Below are 25,843 nucleotides of genomic sequence, written 5' to 3'. Positions count from 1 at the left end.
TGTGGTCTGGGCAGTTAGATGTCAAAATGTTGTCTGCCAGCCACTGACGATAACTCTCCCAGTTTTTTCCCAGGAGAGGGCTCAATTCCAGCAGAGCTCTTAAAACTTCTCATGTAGAGAATGCCAAGGCATGTATGGGAGGTGGCATTAGAGTAGTGACAGCTACAGATTGTATTACAATATAAAATAGAGTCCAAAAATTTGTATTTCACTTCTGCAACCTTTCTGCAACATATTATAAATATCAAATAAATTGTAGCAGATAATTATCTCGTGGTCTTCAAGTAAATAATGGGGTGATTATGATTGTTCGCTTCCGAAAGTTAACCAATATATTTGTGCATATGCGATCTTGTTCATGCATCCCACCAAATCATTCGCTCGAACTGTCTAGAATGTTCTTCAAACCAATTGTGAACCATTGTGGACTGGTGACATGCCGCATTGTCATCCATAAAAATTCCATTGTTGTTTGGAAACATGAGGTCCGTGAGTGGCTGTAAATGGTCTCCAAATAGCTAAACATAACCATTTCCAGTCAAAGATTGGTTCAGTTGGACCAGAGGACTCAGTCCATTTCCATGTAAACACAGCCTATGCCATTAGGGAGCCGCCACCAGTTTACACAGTGCCTTGTTGACAAGTTAGGGCCATAGCTTTGTTGGGTCTGCATCACACTCAAACCATACTATCAGTTCTTACCAACCAAAATTGGGACTGCACTGACCAGGTTACAGTTTTCCAGTCATCTAGGGTCCATCCGATATGGTCACAAGCCAAGAAGTGCTGCAGGCAATGTTATGTAGCAAAGGCACTGACGTTGGTCATCTGCTACCAAAGCCCATTAAAATCAAATTTCTCCACACTGTCCTAATAAATACATTTGTCGCACGTCCCACATTGATATCTGGGGTTATTTAAAGCAGTGTTGTTTGGCTGTTAGTGCTGACAACTCTACACAGACAACGCTGGTCTCAGTTTTTAGGTGAAGGCCGTTGGCCACTGTGTTGTCTGTGGGGAGAGATAATGCCTGAAATGTGGTGTTGTTGGCACATTCTTGACTGTGTGGATCTGGGAGTACTGAATTCCCTAATGATTTCTGAAATTGAATCCACCATGCATTTTATGCCATGTTAAAAAATCTGTTCATTCCCGTCATGCAGCCATAATCATGTTGGAAACATTTTCACACGAATGACCTGCGTAGAAATGACAGCTCCACCAATGCACAGCCCTTTTATACCTGGTGTATGTGATACTGCTGCCATCTGTATTGTTCATATCGCTATCCCATGACTTTCATCACCTCAGTGTATGTACATGATATGAAAATTTGCACTCTATTCTCACATTTTTAACACTGTCCCAACTCTCCCTCAACATTTAATTTGACTCTACTGTCTTGCTAAGCACTAGATGACCCATAAAAATAGGATTTTAAACATTACAATATTAGATACCATTCTTTAAATGTTTAATCTTATAAACTTACAATTAAAATTTATGGGTTTACGAAACTTTGATTACACCTTATTGTTTTACCAAACGACAAAAACTAATTCAAATTATGAAGGTTTTGAGGAAAATTGGTTTTCCTTGCAAATTTTTACAAATATGAACTCCTAAACAATTAATTTCAAATAATATTGAATTTCATAGTAATTATGGAATTACAAATACACCTTCATGTTTCTTAGGTTTTGAATAGAAGTTATACATTTCAGATTATTCTGTTATCTGTTTCTTACATAATGAAATATACCGTAAAATAGAAGTTACATTGTGTTGTTTTTGAAAAATTGATTCTTTGTTACATTAGTTCTGCAGTAACAGTGAAATAAACATGCTTTTTTTTTTTTTTTACTCATGTCTAACAACATACAACAAAGGACAGAAGTTTAAACTGTAACTATGAAACATATTAATACACGGAATCTAGTAGCAAGTGCATCACAATCAAAGTGTATTGAGTAGTGAATAAAAGAATCTAGGTCTGGTACATTATGAGGTGATTAGATGGTGCTCACAGTAGTTTACTGTGCCTGATATTTGTTAATGAACGAGTTTCTCTTAAAACAATGCTGACATCTCTATAGACTTAAATTAATTGATGAGTTGTATCTAGTTGTAGATTAGGTATTTTTCATTGATTGTATTTTCAACACCTTTTGTGATGGGACTAAGAATACCTGTACAAGGTATTAAATTTTTTGCTTCTGAGACACTGTGCCATTCTAGTTTTCTAGTAGTTTATTGCAAAATATGAATGGTATAAAATGTGGACATGGTTATGCTCTGTTAACCTTTTATCTCACTACTTTCCTCATTCACAGTGTTATGCTGAGTGTGAATCTTTCATATTAAAGTGTACCACATTTTAATTCTCGATTGGGAAAAGATCATAGACAAGCACCTGCATTAACCCAGTGATGAGAAAATGTGCTTCTTGTAATACAGATGGATTTTTTTGTTGATTCTTCTCTGATCTTTCTGAAAGATGCCTCTGCGTATTCTGATTTTTGAACATTTTTCTCTGTTGAATTATCTGCTTCACTTTCCTTTTCTCACCCAAGATATAAATGTTCTAGTCTGTACGTTTGAATTAGAAAATAATTCATGTTCAATTCACTCATTGTCTTAATAAAACTCCATTGTCAACTTCAAGCAATCTCAGGATGTGCCAGGTACCCCGTGGGTTACAGAGCCAATGGCCTTGCCATGTTGGTAACACCAGTTCCCACCTGAATACGGAAGATAAGCAACATTGGGCCCGGTTAGTATTTGGGTGGGCGACTGCCTGGGGAAAACTGGGTGCCGTTGGTTTTAAGGACACACAAATCGCTGGAATGACATCCCACTGAAAGACTTGCACTGGTATGTGCTGGAACATGATATTTATTTATTATTTATTGGTTACAGACGTCCATCACGGCAGCGGCGACTGCTTCTGCCACTCTCGAGGCAACAGAAAGCCTTGCACTGGTCCTTGGGCAGGTGCCGGTCCCAGCTCACCAGGAGGAAGTGCAGACATCCTCACAGACATCCTCACAGACATCTTCGCAGACATCCTCACAGACATCCTCGCAGAAAGGTTCGCAATTTTTATTCTGCTCATAGAGAGGGGTGTGGAGACGGGTACAGTAGCAGTGAGGGCCACATGAGAACCTCCAAGAGTGACAGCTACCAGAGCTGTGGCAAAGCGTTCAACAGTGCCGGCAATAATGTAGTCAATATAGAAAACACCTTCAGTACAATACTGTTGAGGAAAAGGGTGTGAGATTTGTATAAGTTAGCCCATGCAGGTTGTGTCTCCACATGTATCTCAGTTGGTTGTGTGTACAGCTACTCGAGACTGGCAATCTGGAATGTGGCTCATGAATGTGATGCTGAAGAAAAGTCTTCTTTCTGCACAGCTATTTTATAGCCATATACAGAAGTGTATGTATATTATAGTGCACTACTGAAAATCCATTGATACCACATTTTCAGCTTACAACCCAAAGGATTTTACAAATTGCTGCATTGAGTTAGATCATATGTGCAAGTCTATTACTAAAATTTTTTGGTATAACAATGATGACTGACTAGTATTTATGTTCCTACTCACCATGTAGCAGAGATGCTGAGTTGCAGATAAGCATTCAAAAAAGACTGTCACAAGTAAAGCTTTTTAAACACACTGTGAGCAGCAGCACTAGTGTATGATGGGAGTGGCAACTGGGTAGTGGTAAGGAGGAGGCTGGAGTGAGGAGGGGGAGGGATCGTTAGTGGGGCTGGTGGACAGTGAAGTGCTTCAGGTAAGATGGAGGGTGGGGGGGAGTAGCGGAAAAGGAGAAAAATGAAAAGACTGGGTGTGATGGTGGAATGATGGCTTTGTAGTACTGGATGGGTGATGACAGTGACTAATGAAGGTTGAGGTCAGGAGGGTTATGGGAACATAGGCTGTATTGCAGGGAAAGTTTCCACCTGTGCAATTCAGAAAAGCTGTTGTTGGTGGAAAGGATCAGTGTGGCACAGGCTGTGAAGCAGTCATTGAAACGAAGTATGTCATATTTGGCAGTGTGTTCAGCAATATGGTAGTCCACTTGTTTTTTGGCCAGTTTGTTGGTGGCCATTCATGTGAACAGACAGCTTGTTGGTTATCATTCCCACATAGAATGCAGCACAATGGTTGCAGCTCAGCTTCTAGATCATATGACTTGTTTCACAGGTAGCCCAGCCTTTGATGGGATAGGTGATGTTAGTGATCGGTATGGAGTAGGTAGTAGTGGGAGGATGTATGGGACAAGCCTTGCATCTAGGTCTACAATCTCTGCCAGGGTTCTGACTACCTCTCGTCATGCCCTGAAATGTGAAATGGCCTGCCCTCTATCCTTCCCACCCCTCCCACAGTGGTATTCTGCCATCCACCAAATCAGTACAATATACTCGCCTATCCTTACACAACCCCTATTCCCAACCCCTTACCTCGTGGCTCATACCCCTGTGATGATGAAGTCCCATACTCCGTGACGGAGCGTAGGGGAACGATGCGGGAGACCCGCGCCGCCTTACTAGGCAAGGTCCTAGTGGAGGTGGTTTGCCATTGCCTTCCTCCGACCGTAATGTGGATGAATGATGATGATAAAGACGACACAACAACATCCAGTCATCTCGAGGCAGGAAAAATCCCTGACCCTGCCGGGAATCGAACCCAGGACCCCATGGTCGGTAAGCGAGAACGCTACCGCGAGACCACGCACAGCGGACCATACCCCTGCAATAGACCTAAATGCAAGGCCTGTCCCATACAACCTCCCACCACCACCCACTAAGTGGCACGAAAATGACTTTAATACTCTTAGGGAGTTGTAAAACTTGAATGTAGACTCACTCAGAGATGCATTTTCTTGGTGTTTTGTTTTTGTATTAAATCCATCATATACTTTATGAAAATAATATTAATCTGTTCAACTCATGAACTCCACCCAAAATTGCCGGTGAATACATAGAATATTTGCATATTTACAGGTGGCAGACAAAAATATGGAAACACCAAAATCAGAACACATTACAATGTCATGCCTATTACAGTGTAGGTAATCTGTTGCCATTCAAAACAGCTTCCAGTTACCTCAGAGTAGATAAAGGAGAACCATTACACCAACAACCTGAAAACAGCTTTCGCATCCCGCAACTACCCTCCCGACCTGGTACACAAGCAAATAACCAGAGCCACTTCCTCATACCTCCAAACCCAGAACCTCCCACAGAAGAACCCCAAAGTGCCCCACTTGTGACAGGATGCTTCCTGGGACTGGATCAGACTCTGAATGTGGCTCTCTAGCAGGGATACGACTACCTCAAATCCTGCCCTGAAATGAGATCCATCCTTCATGAAATCCTCCCCACTCCACCAAGAGTGTCTTTCCGCCATCCACTTAACCTTCGTAACCTCTTAGTTCATCCCTATGAAATTCCCAAACCACCTTCCTTACCCTCTGGCTCCTACCCTTGTAACCTCCCCCGGTGTAAAACCTGTCCCATGCACCCTCCACCACCACTTACTCCAGTCCTGTAAACTGGAAGGTGTACATGATCAAAGACAGAGCCAAGTGTGAAAGCACCCACGTGATTTACCAACTGACCTGCCTACACTGTGAAGCTTTGTATGTGGGAATGACCACCAACAAACTGTCCATTCGCATGAATGGACACAGGCAGACAGTGTTTGTTGGTAATGAGGATCACCCTGTGGCTAAACATGCCTTGGTGCATGGCCAGCACATCTTGGCACAGTGTTACACCGTCCGGGTTATCTGGATACTTCCCACTTACACCAACCTGTCAGAACTCCGGAGATGGGAACTTGCCCTTTAATATATCCTTTCTTCTCGTTATCTGCCAGGCCTCAACCTCCGCTAATTTTAAGTTGCCGCTGCTCATACCTCACCTGTCTTTCAACAACACCTTTGCCTTTGTACTTCCGCCAAACTCATTGCATTTACAAATGTCTGCTTGTGAATGTCTATGTGCGGATGGATATGTGTGTGTGTGTGTGCGAGTGTATACGTGTCCTTTTTTCCCCTTAAGGTAAGTCTTTCCGCTCCCGGGATTGGAATGACTCCTTATCCTCTCCCTTAAAACCAACATCCTTTTGTCTTTCCCTCTTTCCTGATGAAGCAGCCGTTGGTTGCGAAAGCTTGAATTTTGTGTGTATGTTTGTGTTTGTGTGTGTGTCTATCGACCTGCCAGCGCTTTCGTTTGGTAAGTCACATCATCTTTGTTTTTATAGATGATGTAAATAAAATAGAAAGAAACTTCCATATGGGAAAAATATATTAAAAACAAAGATTCCAAGACTTACGAAGCGGGAAAGCGCCGGTAGATAGGCACAGTAAATAAAACACACACACAGAATTTCGAGCTTTCGCAACCACCGGTTGCTTCGTCAGGAAAGAGGGAAGGAAAAGGAAAGATGAAAGGATGTGGGTTTTAAGGGAGAGGGTAAGGAGTCATTCCAATCCCGGTAGCGGAAAGACTTACCTTAGGGGGAAAAAAGGATAGGTATATACTCGCGCGCGCACACACACACACACACACACACACACACACACACACACACACACACACACACACACACACACATATCCATCCATACATATACAGTCACGTTTTTTAACAAATTACGATAACAGATGGATGCCTGACTTATAAACCACATCTCTTCTTAGTAGTTCTTTGACGAGGTTATAAATACAAACAGCAAAAAGCCTCGTTAGCTCAGTCTTGATAGAACTTTTGTAAAGTGTATATGTTATTGCCTTATGTGGAAAAACAATGCAAAGATGTTGTAAAAGAAATGTTACTCTGAACTGTGACAACGTCTTTGGGTGGTCAGCAGTGTTAAGATGGCTACCATGCCAATAAATAGTTGAAGTTCACTTACGCTGTCATTCATTATTTATCAACAAGCACATCAACAACAGGGGACCTCATCTATTTACCCCTAGACGAATACATATAGAGCCCACATTAACATCAAGATACAGCAGTGAACCAGCCAGCAGCAACAGCAACTACTACAATACAATTTAATGGTGCCAACCCAATTCTCTACATCAAGTGCTACCAAGCTTCGTATATTGGAGTGATATAGTGTGAATGATTGGGCGATCATTATAGGCACCACGTTTTCCTGGTTAGGGGAATTTGCATCACTGCTGAGTGGTTTTGGAAATCCACCTCGCCCTGCAATCCCTAGCTTATGCTGCAACCTTTACATTGTTTTGGTGCTGACAGAGTTTGGGAGCTTGACATTCAGTTCTGCAGTGACTTTTACAGCTGCCCTCCTCTTATTTTTTGTCACAGTCTTTGTCAGTGATCGTCTGTCATGATTACTCAACACCCACTTTCATCTGTGTTAGTTAATGATATTTCTTTGCATTCCCTATATGAAGAATAAATCTTTGATACGGTGCCTCTTGAGACACCAAATACTTCGGCTACCTTGGATACTGAAGCAACCACCACACAAGCATCAGCAATTTGCCCACACTTGAATTCACTCAGCTCTGAAATAATGCAATCACAATTACACAGAACATTGTTCTGACCATAAATGACACTTGCAACCCTGTATTAAGAACACTGCACGGGTGCCGTTCATGGTCAAAAACAACAGTGCAATCTACAAACTTGATTAGCATCTGCATTTATGTTGAGGCATGCATTGCTTGAAATGTTTCCCAACACCTGCACATGAAGCTGGATTTAGTATATTATGAATTATTGGGTGTGAGAGTGATCTCTGTGAAAAGCAATTGAGCGAATAGGTCTGAAATTCTAGTTCTTGTTTGCTCTGCAAAAACTGTTGATTCCATGTTGGAAACGTGACTGTCCAAATATATTAACTGCACTTTTATGATAAAACAACTGTGCAATAAATCATAAAATAAAATAATTATTGCAGAAATGTGAAACAGGCTTAAAGGAACAAAAAGGCTAACAATAGTACCAAGTAAGCAGAGAGACAGATAGGCTGCCCAGTAACTATCTTTTGGAGGGGAACTCCTAGTACATTTGAAAGTCACACATAAATAAAATAAAAAGATGTATACCTAGCTTACAGAACAAGAACTCCTTCTTAAGGATGGGAAAAGACGAAGCAGAAGCAAATGAGGGCAGGGAGGGGATCATCACTCAGAACTTAGGTTTGCACAATGAGAAGGAAGGGAGGCAATTATGAAAGAAATAGTCTGTGTCTTAATCACATTCTCTTTAATATTTGCTTCCATTTTATTTGGACTATTAATCTTTTTGAATGACTCGTCCTCCATTTGCTTCCCACTGTCCTATGTCTCTCATCTTCCCCTGCCCTAAAGAAGAAACATGAGGTTCTCAAAAATAATAGTACTTTTTTTATTTATATGATACTGGGAGGAGTAGAGGCAACTGCTCACTGTATAGCTGAGGTAGTGTCTGATATAATAGACAGCAGCTGCTGGAAGAAATCTTTTCTTTCAAAATAACTCTCTTTCTCTGTTTTTCTTCTAATAACATCTAGTTAAAATCATGAAATAGGTTGTTAATTAATGTAGTCAACATCAAAGTATTTTGAAACTCACTGTCGATTAACAAAATATGCTAAAAATATGAGCATACTTCTCTTTACATCTGCTCAGCCCAACTTCCACCAGGAGAAAACAAATTACATCTGAATCTACATTTTTCAGTTATTTTGAGGTAAACTCAAAATGAGGCAGCAGCAGATATAAAATTGCTCAGGTGAGAGAAAAAGATGAAAACATTACATAAAATCATGAAATTAAAGGGAAAGACTTATGCCACAGCTGGGGGAGAAAGGATACATTACAGTGATCAGTTGATAGCAGCATGAACAAGATGAAATTGTCACTAAGGTTTCAGGCATTGTCCTTCTTCAGAACTAACAGGCTGACAAAATGCATTCACAGGTGCCATTGTCATAACTGGCTACATTCTTCTGATGCTGCAACCTGATATTTTCCAAAAGATTTGTGACCATTTCACTCTTGTTTGCATGCCTGTCAATTGTGCAATGCCTCAACTACATGGTGAGTTGTTAGTTTTACTCCTTCCAATAACTGCTCTTTATTAAGTTAGGCATGTGTCCATTGTCTGCAAATCACACTTCCTGAAGCTACATTCTGGTTGGCCCATCTTTCTCTGAATTACCTTAACAAATTTTTAGTAGAATTCTCCTTTTTATACTGAAATGTCCCAAAATTCAGCAAAAGCTTTCTACACAAGCTACAGTTTTGTCCATTCTTTTGTTCCCCATCTCCCCCTTTTTCTACTTCTCGTTCTTTTGGTAGGAAAACATTTCATTTCTGTCTTCTGAAGCTTGTACATGAGTTAAAACTTGTTATCATTTAGTTTGTGTCAGCTATCCATTTGAGTAAATAATTGCAAAATATATATCTAATGTTGAAATATCTGTCTTTTTTTTACAGTTCATACAGAGGAATCGAACCCTCCAAAGGTATTCCTACAGGAGTCTGCGAAAGCATCCGAGCACATTACGACGGAAGACAAACTGCCGGAAGTAAAAGTGGAGGAGACAGGTACGTTTTCAGCACACAGTATGAAGTGTTCTGACAAGTGCATCCACAAACTGTAAGATATTGTGAGTGAACTAACTGATACATTTGTTGCCTGAAAGATAGAGGATTGTAAAAAGGTACCTGCAGCAGCACTAATCTGGGCATTCAGCTGCAACGAAGCAAGACCTTGAAACCACCCACTCACTTGCATATGGGGACACTTTGGTCTGAACATAGATGAAATGTTTCTTGGATAGGAGCTATGCAGAAGATAGAACTCAAGGATTATGAAGTTGAAGTTATTACACAGTCACAAACGAGTACAGACTGTGGTAAAGTAACAGTTTTATTAAAATTTCATGGCAGATGAAAGTTGTGTACTGGATCGAGACTCAAACTCAGGACCATTGCCTTTTATGGGCAAATGCTCTACTAACTGAGTTACCCAAGCTCAACTCATGACTTGTCCTCACAGTTGTAATTTTGCAAGTATCTCATCTGCCGCCTTCCTAACTTCACAGAAACTCCCAAGTTTGAGTCCCAGCACACAGTTTTAATCTGCCAGGAAGTTCCATATCAGCGCACATTCTAGTGAAGAGTGAAAAATTCACTCTGGGAACATACCTCATGCTGTGGCTAAGTCATGTCTCTGCAACATGCTTTTTTCCAAGAGTGATAGTCCTGCAAGTTTGCTGGAGAACCTCTGTGAAGTCTGAGAGGTAGGAGATGAGATACTGGTGGAAGTAAAGCTGTGAGGACGGGTTGCGAGTCGTGCTTGGGTAGCTCAGTCGTTACAGCACTTGCCCGCAGGAGGCAAAGGTCTCAACTTCGAGTCTTGGTCTGGCACATAGATTTAATCGGCAGGACATTTCATATCAGCCCACACCCTGCTGAAGAGTGAAAATGTCATTCCAGAAACAGTTCTTGTTACTGTGATTTTCAATCAGAAGACTAGTTTGATTCAGTTCTCCACACTAGTGTATCTTGGGCAAGTTTACCCATCACTGCCGCAACATGCCTATATTTGAACTTGTGTACAATATTCAAGCCTTGGTGTCCTCCACAAATTTACCCCATCCCCTCCCTTACTGCCCCCACCCCCAGTCTCTCTCCCTCCCTCCCCCTCCCCCATTCCTCCCTCCCTCCATCTTCCTCTTTCCTCCATAACCAAACGGAATATTTCTTTATATGCCTCAGCATGTGTTCCACCAACCAATCCCTTCTTTTGGTTAGGTTATGCATTTTTTTTCCTTTTTGACAGTTCAGTCAGTACCTCTTCATTAGGTATTTATTCTATGCATATAATCTCCAAAAGTTTCGATTGTTTTCTTGCCTGAAAATTTATCAAACAAATACTCCCAGAAAAGACTTCCTACCACTTAAGTTTATATTCAATGTTAACAAAGTTCTCCTTTTCAGGATTGCCTTTCTTGCTATTGCCAGTCTGCATTTTATATGCTCAATACTTCAACCATCATCAATTTTGTTGCGCATATAGAAAAGCTCATTTACTACTTTTAATGTCTCATTTTGTAACCTAATTCCTGCAGCATCAGCTGATTTAATTTTTACAACATTCCCTTATCCCTATTGTTGATGTTCATCTTTTAACATCTTTTCAAGATGCTAGCCATTCCATTCAGTTGCTCTTTGTTGTCCTTTGTTGTCTTTGACAGAATTACAATGTCATCAGTAGACCTCAAAGTCATTATAAAAGAAAAAGCATAGTATTGTGAATGTTTTACAGAATTAATTTATTTTGTTAACCGGTTTTTGTCTTACAAGCCCATGATCAGATTTTAGCTGACTAACATCAACAAATAACGCTCAACAGTAATGAACAAAACTGAAAAAGATTTTACTCAGTAAGAGCGCCACATGAACACAGAGTAAATGTGCAGTGCAATTAAAAAGATTGAAGGTTATACAATAAATAAATATAAAGGGAGCTGAAAAAAAAGTTAACACTAAACTTCAGGAAACACTATAACAGTTTAAACTAATTTAAAAATCCCAATAAAATAAAATAAATACTTTACAAGATAACTGAAGAGTAGCTTGAAGAGATATTACATATGGAAAGTGATACAGGAACAGAGTGATAGAGAGAATTGACAACTGTAACAACAGATATATGGAGTACATAGGTAGTGACAATAAAATACACACCTGTATTTATTTATTTTATTGTGCCAGAATGAAACTATCACTTTGCAGTGGAATGTGCACTGATATGAAAGTTCCCAGCAGGTTAAAACTGTGTGCCGGACCAAGACTCGAACTTGGGACCTTTTCCTTTCACGGGCAAGTGTCCTACTGACAGAGCTATGAGAATGACTCACCACCTGACCTCATAGCTTTGCTTCCCCCAGACTGTTGCTAAGCTATGCCTTTCCTGTGTCCTTTCTTCTGGATGTGCTCATACTGCAAGTTTTGGAGCAGAACTTTATTGAAGTTTGGAACATAGGGGTGAGGTAGTGGTGAAAGTAAAGCTGGCAGGATGGGTCATGAGTCATGCTTGGACAGCCCTGTCAGTAGAGCACTTTCCTGAGAAAAGTAAAGGGCCTGAGACTGCGTCTCGGTCAAGCACACAGTTTTAATCTGCCAGGAAGTGTTTGTTTTTAGCCTAGCCCATACATTCTGTTGGTACAGTTGTCAATTCGATGTTTTACTCTGTTTTAGTATCACTTTCCGTACGTAATATATCTTCAGTCTATTCTTCAGTACTATTATCAAGTATGAATTTTATTTTATTGGGACTGTTAATTTAGTTTTACGTGTTAGATAGGTGCTGCCTTTTTAATTTATTGTTAATGTTTTTCTGATTTGTTCCCTTTATATTTGTTTATTGTTTAACTTTTCACCTTTTTAATTGCTTCCCGTTGCACTGTCAGAGATGATATTTACTTTGTGTTCATGCCTCACTCTTGATGAGCATAATATTTTTCAGTGTTGTCCATGAATATTGCACAGTCTTTGATGACAATAGTTGAAGTCTGATCATGGCCTTGTATGTGGAAAACTGGTTAACAAAATAAATTAATTCTATAGAACATATAAAGTATTCTGCTTTTCATTTATAATTATGTTGTTCTACCAAGAAGTGAAAGAAGAATTGGTTAACTCAAAATTGTTATTTCATTCACCTCAACTTTAATTGTCTTTCCAGATTTTCTTCACAGCTTTGCTGAATGCATATATCGAACTGCATCGAAGATAGGCTAACCACTGCTCCCTTTCATATCTTTCATCTTTTGTAACTCCAGCCTAGTTTCTGTACAAGTTTTAGATAACTTCTAACAATTACAAGCAAAAAATCAAGACAGATTTTCCAACCACTGAATTACATAGAAACCAGCAGGGTGCATTTCTTCCTGGGATTCAGCTGAGGACAGTAGCAGTTCCTCCTCTCCCGTGTGTAAAGCAGTTCAGTTGGCTGCAGGAGGAAGGTTGAAGCCCAAATGTTTTAGAGCAGAGTTTCTGACTTGGGAGAAGCCTCACTCAGGTTAAGGTGATGACTCCGGTTTACAAGCAATCTCGATATAGGAAGTGCTGGGTAACAAGCTCATAGCAGTTCTTGAAAAGAACCTTGCTAGATTATGGATTGTGTTTGATAAAAATTGGAAATTTTGTAGTTTTGCAAGTTGTACCAGTCTGATTCGTACAATTTTTTGTTGTGTTGGTACACATGCCTGAAACATATCTGCTCACTGATAGCCATATTGGATGTTTAGTTGCATGTGTTTGCTTATGAGTGTGTTTATTGATTTGTTTCAAAAATGGATCAGAGGAATTACATTAAATTTGGTGATAAAAATTAAATAAAATGTAACAAAGCTTTAGAAGTGTTGAATATTGCTTTTGGTATGTCTGTTATGAGTAAAACAAGGATTTATGAGTGGTAAAAGTGTTTTCAAGATGGCTGTGAAGAAATTCAATACGATGAATCTTCTGGATGCTGTAGCACATCAACAACCAATGAAAACATGGTGATATCGAAAGAAACAATTATGAACAATGACTGAATCACAGTATGAGAAGATGCTGATGATGTTGGCATATCAATTTGTGTATTCTATGAAATATTTTCAGATGTTTTGGGTATGAAATGTGTGACAGCAAAATTTGTGCCGAAGGTGTTGAATTTTGAGCAGAAAACAGCAGCAACTGGAAGTTGCTCAGGAGTTGCTAAATGAAATGAACAATGATGCAGAACTACTGAAATGTGCCATAACAGGTCAAAAAGCTTGGGCGTATGGGTGTGACATCAAACTAAGGCTCGATCGTCCCAGTGGAGCCATTCTGTATTGCCGAGACCTAAGAAAGCTTGGCATGTGCGGTCAAATGTGAAGGTTCTGCTCACTGTTCCCTTCAATTTTAACAGCATAGTGCATCATGGGTTCTTGCCAAAAGGTCAAACGATCAATGAGGAGTGCTAAGTACAAGTTTGACACTGATTGTGGGAAACAATTTAGGGGGGGGGGGGGGGGGGGCGTATTTGTGACAAAACAATTCATAATTTTTGCAGCACAATAAAGCACCTGCCCACACTTAATTGCTAGTTTGTGATTTTTTTGGTGGAAAACAACACTGTAATGATGCCACAGCCTCCACATTCATTAGATATGACCCAAGTGACTTTTTTCTGTTTCCAAAAATAAAGAGAACCTTAAAGGGCCATCATTTTACAAGTCCAGATGAAATCCCTGGAAGAGCCAAGTGCTATCCCAAAGATCAAGTTCCAGAAGTGATCTGTGAATTGAAAGTGTATAATCTCTAATAGGGCTGACTATGAAGGTGATAACACTAATGTAGATGAATAAATACAATTATTTCCAAAAAATCGAAGTCTTGAATATGATATAAAGAGTTAGAAACAAAGATTCCAAGTCTTACCAAGCGGGAAAGCACCAATAGACAGGCACAATAAATTAAACACACAAACACACACACAAAATTTCTAGCTTTCGCAACCGACGGTTGCTTCTTCAGGAAAGAGGGAAGGAGAGGGAAAGACGAAAGGATGTGGTTTTTAAGGGAGAGGGTAAGGAGTCATTCCAATCCTGGGAGTGGAAAGACTTACCTTAGGGGAAAAAAGGACAGGTGTACACTCCCACACACACACATATCCATCTGCACATACACAGACACAAGCAGACATTTGTAAAGGCAAAGAGTTCGGGCAGAGATGCCAGTCGAGGCGGAAGTACAGAGGCAAAGAAGTTGTTGAAAGACAGGTGAGGTATGAGCGGCAGCAACTTAAAATTAGTGGAGGTTGAGGCCTGGTGGATATTGAGAAGAGAGGATATGCTGGAGGGCAAGTTCCCATCTCCGGAGTTCGGATAGGTTGGTGTTGGTGGGAAGTATCCAGATAACCCGGACGGTGTAACACTGTGCCAAGATGTGCTGGCCGTGAGCCACTGAGCAGTCGTAGGCAGAAGCGCTATCTGGTACAGTGTGTGCGGCATGTCAAAGATGAACACACAGTAGTTGGGGTGTGGGAACTGCTGAACAACTTGGCTGAACAACACTCAGCTGATGGATAAACCTAGGAGAGTGCTGATGTTCTGCTCCAGCTTTCCACGAATTTCTAGTTAATATTTGCAATTAATTATTGCTGCTTTTCATTTTTGTAGCTGTTTTCTGAAGAGGATGTCAAGAGCTAAGTAATCTAGTCAGAGTTATCCTCAGATAGTTTGAAATGATTTTTGATTGGAATATTTTCTCTGAATAGTATCTGGAAGCATTAGTGTGCACACTATAGTGTAACCAGGTGTTTTTCATTCAAGTAAATGATTTAGAAGTAGATATTATGCAGGTTTTTAACAGAGTCAGAACTGGAGCTTTTTAATGACTACTTATAGGTTGCCACTATTCTTCCAAGATATTATGAGTACGCCATACCTACAGGTGTACACTCCCCCACCCCTTCCCTTACAAATTGTCATAGGGCTACCATTGCTTCTTTATGCCCACATTTTGCACTTCAATCAATTTGCAGCGGGTATCCATGTTTTGTTTTTACTCGGCAATCGAGGTGTGTGGAACAAACTTTGCATACACTTTTCTCTCCTTTAAAACATTTTGGAGAATATCTCGATTTATAGATTTATCTCCATTTTGATTTGTGACAGAGATGATATACAATGTGGTAATAAACAACTTGAAGAGTTTGTAAGAGTGTTGCAGAGTAAGTTGTGCTGCAAACTAATTGTTAAGAAAAAAATTTGAACTTTTTTGTCATTCTGAGTTAAGTAACATTGTATTTGTCAATAAGGCCATTGCAGGTGCAGATTCAAATGGCCCATGGATACAATTAGTGATGGTTCTCATAGTGTGGATGATAGCATATGAAACTGCTTGACCTTTTGGGTTTGATCATTACTAGCATCCCATGCCTAATTTTTCTATTGCTCTTTTGTTCAGTTCTAAGCAACCAAACAAAGAACACATTTGGTTACTCTGTCCTTGGTGGTTAGTTGGTTGGTTGGTTTTTTCGGGGAAGGAGACCAGACAGTGAGGTCATCGGATTAGGGAAGGACAGGGAAGGAAGTCAGCCGTGCCCTTTGAAAGGAACCATTCCGGCATTTGCCTCGAGCGATTTAGGGAAATCACGGAAAACCTAAATCAGGATGACCGGACGCGGGATTGAACCGTCGTCCTCCTGAATGCGAGTCCAGTGTGTAACCACTGCGCCACCTTGCTTGGTGTCCCTGGTGGGCTGCTCGAATTTGTGTGTACAACATCCTAATTGGCTAACTTTAATGCGAATTAACTCGGAAATGGTGCAACATATCAAATATATTTTCTTAACAATTATTTCTCAGTACAACATACCGTGCGACACCATTACAAGCTTTTTGACTGTTTCTGACCACTCTGTATATTCAGCGAACTACCTTGATCAATTTTGTTAAAAGTCCTCTTTTCATACCCCCATATGATGTAATTTTAAACACAAAGAAATGAAGTGGATCTATGGACAGCTAATGGAAGGGTATGGCACATGAGTAACTCTCATGTCATATCACAGCCTGTAGTGGAGGTGTGACATCTGCATAATTGTCACAGGCGGAGGAAAAGTCACCCAAGGGCTCATGAGTATTTGATAAAGAGATGTGGCTTGATTCCCAGTAATGTTTACCACTACGTACTGCTGTGAGACTCGGCTGCCACTCGGGATTAGCTGAGTGGTCTAAGGTGCTGCAGTCATGGACTGTGCGGCTGGTTCCAGCGGAGATTCGAGTCCTCCCTCGGGCATGGGTGTGTGCGTGTTTGTTCTTAGGATAATTTAGGTTAAAGTAGTGTGTAAGCTTAGGGACTGATGAACTGATGACCTTAGCAGTTAAGTCTCATAAGATTTCACACACATTTGAACATTTGAGAATCGGCTTTTATGCAGAGTGGTTGCAGATGACCCTGACAAACATTTGTTAGCCATTCAGTTGTATCTGAGAAGGACTTTGCCATTGAGCATGCCTTTGACTTTTTATTTAGTGTTGGCTTTAGTTTCTAGCCAGGTCACATTATGGTTGGTTATGTTGCCCATGGTCTGTTTCAGTGATAGACACCAACAGCCAGAACACACTGCGCTTGCTGCAGGCCCACGGTATACACATGCTGCCCACGGAGGAGCAGACGCTGGTGGCCTCCGCTATCCAGAGTGGCCAGACGGTCGTGCTTACGGGTGAGTGGGCACGAGATGATGCACCGGGGCATCAGAGGCTTCGCTTTGCTGTTGTGAAAGACAAGCACATCTTGTGGTTTATGGCTCTAAGGTGCAGACATCTGAAAGATGAGGGATTATGTATCATAGAAGTTAAATTACCAGAGAGCATTTAGAATATTTTTTACACTGATGTAAGTAAACACAGTCAATGTTTTTAGAACTGTTGACACTGAAGTGACATTTTCCAGGCTGTAGGGTTAATGCTGCACCCATGTAGCAGTGGTTTTAAGGCTCAAAAAGCTGAGCCTGAGTGAATTTACCAACCTCTGTACGGTTCTCACATTCTGCTGCTTACAACAAAAGTGAATTGACAGAGTGGCTGATCCATCAATCTCGAATCCCTGTCTCTGTATGATTCTATTACATTTCGAAATTTTATTGACATTTAATATTAATGTTTTGATAGTAATAAAGATTTTTTATCTGGTATTGGCAATTGGTAAAAATATTTAAGTTTGTAAATATCTCATGAGAATGCACTAGCATACAGTAACATAAGTGTCACCACTGAGCGAGAGTTTCACGAATGATTAAATGAAACGAGGATGCAAAACATCTGTCATTATAGCAAGTTTCCTTTTCGTTACATGAGGTGCATTCTGACAGTTTTCACAACACCTACATTAGACGGAATGTACAAAACACTTACTTTGAAACTTGAAAAGTGACCAAAAAAATCATTAGAACTCTTCAGCATTTGTGAATTTGACCACACCAGTAACAAATTTACAGCCTTTCTCACGAATGAAATGACAATCCCTCTCTGACGGGAGTTATATTTTTCAGAGAGACCCATAGGGTGATTGCAAGAAAACAAATTGTAACTTTTATTGACCTGTCACATTGGTACCTTGTAAGTATTCCTCTTTTGCTTTATTGCAGTTGCTGAATGCTAAAAGCTTTGAAAGGCTTTTAAAGAACTTTGCACCACACTATTATGAAAAGGAATGTTGCTACTTGCTATATAGTGGAACACAAAGTCACAAAGTGCAAGAAGGGAGTGGTGACTGGGTGGGGGCAAGGAGGAGGCTGGGGCAAGTAGGGGGAGTGATATTAGTGTAAGGCTAGCAGACAATGAAATGTTGCAGGTTAGACAGAGGGCAGGGGGGGGGGGGGAGGGGTTAGAGGAGAAGGAGACAAGTAAAAGGACTGGGTGTGATGGTGGAATGAGGGCTGTGTAGTGCTGGAATGGGAGCAGGTGCTTTTGCTATCGTCAGTTCCCTCATATGTCATCTTGTTTCCCCATTTTCCATACAATTCGTCCTTCTTGTGATTTTTCACAGATATTTGGATGTATTTTTGCGAATTTTTTGGACTTAATTCTACGTTATTTACATATTTTTTTGCATTTTTTCCACCACCATGGATCCCTGCTCCTTCCATCTTCATCAGTACAGAAAAGTTTTCTTATCCCTAGCCAGAACCCAGTCCCACATACTATTCCTGTGTTGTTGCTTGGCTCATGGAATCTCCCCAAATGGCATTACCATCAAATTACCCACCTCCAGCTGCCACCCCTCCTTCCACAATGAACTCCAGCTGTTCAGATTCTTCCAATCCTTAGCTCTCACCAACATAGTCCTGCAAAACCATATTAACCAAGCACAAACCATCTTGCAGTACCTTCTCTCCATCTGCAAAATTCCCCTGCTATGCAATCCCAAATTCCTGGAACACACAACTCTTGCCCTCCAGGAACTAGAGTAACATGCACAACGCCACCTCAAAAAGCTCTCCACCCTGCTCACTTCTTACTCCCGCCTTGGAGTGCCACTGTGCACCACCTCTACAACAACCTCCAAAATTCTCCCACGTTCCCTCATAACTGGCAAACCCTGTCTCACAGACCTACTACTCTTATACCACCATCCTTAGCTCCCTCCCACCACCACACAGAATCTGGAATATAAACAGATCCATAACACAATCATGAACCTTTCCTTCAGAAGCCTTAGCTGCACAGAAATATCAGTCCTTTCCAAAGCCCTCAACTTTTGCCCCACTCCAAAATTCAATCAGGCAGGACTTGTTAGTCCTTCTTTTCTTCTCCCAGTCTCTACAGTGGAAACACTTCTTCGCCACCAACTCTACCAATCAGACTCAACCAAAGAGTAATGTTGAACCCTGTGTAACTCAGTTCACTCCTCCATCCAATCATGATCCATCCCCACTACCCCCAAATCACCCCTGCTAACTTTCCAGACTTCCTTAACCTCGAACCTTGCCTCACCATCATTCTCCAAACCTCTCGACATGAAAACTAATCTTACATCTGCAAAAAGAACTACATGCCACCATCTAAAAACTGATCCTGACCTTATAATCCTACCTGTGAACAAAGGCTCCACAATTGTTGTTTTGAATTGCAAGGATTACCTGGCAGAAGGACTCCACCAGCTGTCAGCTACTTCCATCTACAAACCTTGCCACAGTGGCTCCATTCCAGAAATCCAGCTGGATCTCCTGTCATTCCTCAAATCCTTAGGCCCATTCCAGAACCTCTCCCTGGAGTCCATCCCTCTGCTCACCCCTACCACTCCACCTACCTTCTACATGCTTCCTAAAGTCCATAAACCTAACCACCCAGGATGCTCCATTGTGGCTGGTTACTGTGTCCCAACTGAGAGAGTTTCTGCTCTTGTAGACCAATACTTTCAACCTATTATCCGGAACCTACCCTCCCATATAAAAGATACCAACCATTTACTCCACCGGCTCTCCACAGCTCATGTCCCTTTTCCACACGGTGCCCTGCTTGTCACTGTTGATGCCTGCTCCCTTTACACTAACATCCTGAATGCCCATGGGACTTACCGCTATTGAACACTATCTTTCCCAATGCCCAATGGATTCAAAACCAACAGTCTTATTCCTAGTCACCATTAGCAACTATATCCTCACCCACAATTACTTCTCCTTTGAAGGCATTACGTACAAACAAATCTGGGTACATCTATGGACACCCGCATGGCACCATCCTATGCCATCCTATTCATGGACCATCTAGAGGAATACTTCCTAAACACCCAGAATCCTGAACCCCTCGCCTAGTTCAGATCCAATGATGACATCTTTACGATCTGGATCGAGGGTGAGGACACCGTATCCACATTCCTGCAGAACCTCATCAACTTCTCCCCCATTTGCTTCACCTGGTCCTACTCAACCCAGCAAGCCACCTTTCTAGATGTTGACCTCCACCTCAAAGATGGCTACATCACTACCTCCATCCATATCAAACCTACTAACCACAAGCAAACCTCCACTTCGGCAGTTGCTACCGGTTCCATACCAAGAAGTCCCTTTCATACAGCCTAGCCACATGTGGTCAACGCATCTGCAGTGATGAGCGGTCCTTCTCGAATATATGGAAGGTCTCATTGAAGCTTTCACAGACTGTAATTATCCTCCCAACCTTAGAACAAATCTCCTGTGCCTTGTCTTTCCAGTCTCCCACCAAGTCCCACAGAGGAGCATTCCTCTCATAACTTAGTGCCACACAGGACCGGAGCAACTGAGTTACATTCTCCTTCAGGGTTTTGACTACCTCTTTTTGTGTGTTGAAAATAGAAATGTCCTGTTCACTATACTTTCCACCCCTCCCACAGTGGTATTCCACTGTCCACTGAAGCTACACAATATGCTCATCCATCCCTACATAACCACTGCTCCCAACTCCTTAACCGCATGGCTCATGCCCCTGTAATAGTCCTAGATGCAAGACCTGTCCCATACATCCTCCCACACTGCCAAACGTGACATCCCTCATTTCAATGACTGCTTCACAGCCTGTGCCATATGGATCCTTCCCACCAATACCTGCTTTCCTGAATTTCGCAGGTGGTAACTTTCCCTGCAGTATAGCCTATGTTCCCGTAACCCTCCTGTCCTCAACCTTCATTAGTCATTGTCCTCAATTGTCCAGTGCCTTCCCTGTTGCCATTCCAGTACTACACAACCCTCATTCCATCATCGCATCCAGTTGTTTTACTTCTCTCCTTTTCCACCCCCCTCCTCCCCACCTCTCGCCAGGCCGCCGTCTAACCTGCAGCACCCGTACCCTAATATCCCTCCCCCTCCTCACCCTAGCCTCCTCCTTACCCCCACCCTGTCACCACTCCCACCATGCGCTGGTGCTGCTGCTCACATTGTGACTTCAGTTGCCTGAGACTGCAGTTGTATGTGTAGGAGTTGCGATTGTGCCCACACGTTTGTGTGTGTGTGTGTGTGTGTGTGTGTGTGTCTGTCTATTTTTTACGAAGCCCTTACTGGCTCAGAACTTTATTTGTGACATCTTTTCATTGTGCCTATCTGCAACTCAGCAATATGGTGAGTAGCAACTTTCCTTTTTATGATATTGTTACATTCCATCCTGGATATTCCATCACTTGTTTTTTAGACAACACTATTTTAATTTTTGTCTGATTTGTTATCGCTGCCTGATCAGCTTTTATATATGACATTTCATGCTACTTAACATGCAAGATCAGTAAACTCAATATACTTTGATGACTCTAAACTATGCTAACAAATAGGAATAACACATTTTTGACACACAATAACTGTTCAATAAAAGTGACTGTATGTATGAGCGCTATTCAGAAAGGAAGATCTGATAGATCACAGAGTGGTAATGACAGTGAAAATCGATAAAGCTTTGTACAAATGTGTTGGGCAGTGTCTTTAGTATGCCTGTCAATGGCATCACATCGCTCTTTTCAGTTCTTAGCACTTAGTGAGATGTAAAGGTGCCTAGAACATTAGTTTATTCCTCCAAGCATGGGTGCCAATTGTGAGGTTTCACCTCATTTGATACAACCTCACATAATGTAATTCTGAGGCATTTCTTTCTTCATGACAATTCTCAGCTGCACACTACAGGGGAAATGAGGACACCCCTACTTTATTTTTGATGGGAAGTGTTTGATCACCCACCATACAGCCTTCTGAAATTCCTCTCTGCTCACATGAACCACCAGGTATGCAGACAACATTTTGGCACAGACAATGAACTGCAGACCAGTGCAGAGAATTGGTGGAAAGCTTTTTATGAAAAAAGGTGTTGGAAAGTTGGTACAACACACTAACAAATTTCTGAGTCAGAGCGATGACTATGTAGAGAAGTTGGTGGAAGATGTAGCAAACTGTTGCAAATAAAACATTTTTGTTTTTCACTGTAATTTCTATTTCATAACTGATTGGAACTTACTTTCCAAATAGCCCTTGTACATAACTCAATCATATTTCAGCACTGTCTGCTGACATGGAACTTGAAATGACTGACTGCTATACACAAGCTGACTTTCAAAACTGACTGCGTAATGTGGAACTATGTTTGACGAACACTGGATGCTGACTGACGAAACTGATTGATGAATAACATAATGAATGCTTGCCGTCTACTGAATATTAGACCTGTGAACGTGACTGAATGATGATTAAGTGTGTTCTGGCTGTGGTGTGTGAATGATTCCTATTTAAAGCTGCATAAAGGACAATAATCTCAAACTGTTAAAATATGAAGTTATTACTTTTTAAATAACAACATAAAAGATAGATGAAGTAGAATATACATATACACATCAGGCAGAGAAATTATTTTGATTGACAACTGGTTCACTGCCCTTAAACTGACTTAAATGATGCTACTATTTTATGATGCAGAAGTTTGAATGTGCATTGAGATTTACTAAAGTCTGCCAATAGTTTTTAGAAACTCAAATTTTCTAATTGAAATATTTCATTAACCAACAAATTATTCAGGTAAAAATTATACATTTTTGGAAACAGCCAAATTGGGTTACATTATTATGACCCGGATTTTTTTTAAAGGATTACATTTTAAGTCTGAGGCCTTCTAGAACAATTTTGAATAAAGACAACTTTTGAATTTTATTGTTTTCAGAAATAGACAAAATATTTAGAAACAAGGAACTTAGCAATTTCAAATAAGCTACATCAGTCATAAAACAGGCTATTGGCAGGGTCAAATTTGAAGAGCATGTGGTTTTCATAAACCATAAATTGTGAATTCTTCTTCAAATGAAGTTTTGCCATATGTATTACACTGATGAAGGAAAAATCACAACACCAAAAAATAATTAATGTAGAGTAATGAAATTTCATGAATATATTCATCTAGGTAGCCTACTTAAATGATTAAAATTGCAAGATCAGTGGTTAATGTAAGTGTGAGATAAGCCATTACCAATATGAAATCCTGTTACCTTCATAACCAGTGTAACCACCAGAATGTTGGGTGGCAGCATGTAGATGTGCATGCTTTGTGTTATACAGGTGCCAGATGTCAATTTGTGGAGTGGAGTTCCGCACCTGTTGCATTTGGCCAGTCTATACAGGGACGGTTAATGCAGTCTGTGAATGATACTGAAGTTGCCATCCAATTATGTCCCAAATGTGCTCAATGGGAGACAGATCTGATGATCAAGTATGCTAGGACAAGATGTCGACAATCTGTAGAGCGTGTTGGGTTACAACAGTGGTATGTGACAAGCATTATCCTATTGGAAAACATCCATTGGAATCTGGTTCACAAAAGGCTTGAATCATCAGGTTAGTCTACAAATTTGCAGTCAGGGTGCATAGGATAACCACAAGAGTGGTCCCACTGTAACATGAAACAGCACCCCCAGACCATAACTCCAGGTATAGGACCAGTTTGTCTAGCCTGCAGAAAAGTTGTTTGCAGGCCCTCAACTGATCTTCTAACCAACATATGGCCATCACTGGCACTGAGACAGAACCATCTTTCATCAGAAAATGCAACAGACCTCCACCATGCCCTCCACTGAAATAGCAAATGTCAGTAGCTAAGGGTCAGTGGAATGCACACTGCAGGCCTCTGGCTCCGAGCTATTTTAGAGTTCATTCAGTCATTTTGGTGCCAACTGCTACTCAAATTGTTGCTGCAGCTGCAGTACGATCTGTCAGATCCATACGCTGAACATTACGGTCTTTCCTTTCGGTAATGCCACATGGCTGTCTGGAACCCAATCTTCTCGCAACTGTACATTCTCATGACCACTGCTGCCAGTGATCATGTACAGTGGTTACATGTTTGCCAGGTCTTTCTGCAGTATCAAAAAAGGAACATCCAGCTTCTTGGATGCCTGTTACACAACCTCTTCCAAACTCAATGAGGAGTAATTAATGGCGTCTTGGTCACCTTGGTTGACTAACTTCAACTCACCACATCCAGTGTGAAAGATAACTAATGCTCATGACCATTAAAGCTTGTATTTAAAGTATACCTGATTTTGGTCCTCACAGTTGATACTGTTGTGAATCTACACGTATTAAGCATATACAGCTTGGGCTTCCATCCAGATGGCTGCTTTTAATATTCTGCCATTGCTGACGTATCTTTATGACACAGACATATGCATCTAATAACCCCCATATTTATGACGTATTCGAAACGGGGCAAAAACTTGATGTTTGGTGCCCATCCCCCACCCCTTCCCATTCGAGCATCTGGGATAGGAAAAATCGATTTTTCAAGAAAAATGTTCATTTTGTACCACACCTCTTTCTGAGGAGATTGATATATAAAACGTATATGTTTGACGAAAAGTAAGACGTTATCTGGTCTTAAATGTGCTAAAGTGCAGTGCCACATGTCTTCACACAGCATTTGTCTATAACACATCACTGTATTTCGCTCTGTGGCATTCAAATGTGCATTCTTTGTAATGGGAACCACCAAACCCATGTTCAGGACAGTGGAAATTAGAATGTCCTGTGGTGCCTTACCTACTCCCAGTCGGCCAGTTTGACATCCTACCCCTCTTAAAAAAATAAATAAAAAATTTGAAAAATATATTGGCTGGGAGTATTTGCGACCAGGAGAATAAGAACTCTTCAGAAAATTTGCACTCTTTATTGCCAACTAGCTAATAACTTTCATCTTTGTCTGACATAAAATTAAGTAATTAAATACTGAAAACATAAAACCTGTAAAGACAAGAGACAAGCAAGACAGTACACATTTCTTTAATCCTTAAGTCCCAGCATTTTTTCTCTCTAATATTCCTACAGCTGTACATGGCATGCTTTCCTTTCTGCAAAAGAATCTATTACCTCATCAGAGTTCGTCAAACATTTTGCTACTTGAAAAATCAAAGTGTCATTGTCTAGCACGGGAAAAGCTGTTAATACGAATGGTATCCAAGAGTGGTGTGGTTTCTCAATTTGATTATGTCTGTTTTGTCACTGTCTGCTAGATAAAATGAAATAGACCTTTCTAATACTGCAGCAGTTGTAACACATGCCAAATAAGTGGACTGTTTTGTCACAAATGATCATTTTCATCTACCTCATTTACATAAATAACACAACAGAATTTAATTAATGAAGTACCAAATCAAATGCCTGTTAGGCCTATTACAAGCAAAAAGTTTTATGTTAGGAAATTGTTTCACATTTCATTCATACGCTCCAGTTTTCAAGCATGAGACTGAAAAGTAGCAGTAGTACGAAATTTTTATAGAAATTTGGAATCATCATATTCTTCCATATAATTTGTGTGATG

At 40.7% G+C, this 25,843-nt stretch overlaps 1 protein-coding gene and 1 pseudogene across 2 annotated transcripts in view; both read left to right on the top strand.

Annotated features, from left to right (window-relative positions):
* Positions 1-25,843, top strand: part of LOC126293619 (GA-binding protein subunit beta-1-like) — an 85,721-nt gene that overhangs the window by 47,286 nt on the left and 12,592 nt on the right. For both annotated transcript variants that reach the window (XM_049986900.1, XM_049986899.1), the window contains exons 6-8: positions 2,920-3,091; positions 9,474-9,584; positions 17,125-17,250. In XM_049986900.1, the coding sequence (XP_049842857.1) occupies positions 2,920-3,091; positions 9,474-9,584; positions 17,125-17,250 (409 nt within the window). The remainder of the gene's footprint in view (positions 1-2,919; positions 3,092-9,473; positions 9,585-17,124; positions 17,251-25,843) is intronic.
* On the top strand, positions 2,704-2,823 carry LOC126293849 (5S ribosomal RNA; annotated as a pseudogene).

This window comes from Schistocerca gregaria, chromosome 10 (assembly GCF_023897955.1).
Source record: "Schistocerca gregaria isolate iqSchGreg1 chromosome 10, iqSchGreg1.2, whole genome shotgun sequence".
Taxonomy (NCBI): domain Eukaryota; kingdom Metazoa; phylum Arthropoda; class Insecta; order Orthoptera; family Acrididae; genus Schistocerca; species Schistocerca gregaria.
This window is presented reverse-complemented; position numbering and strand designations above follow the sequence as displayed.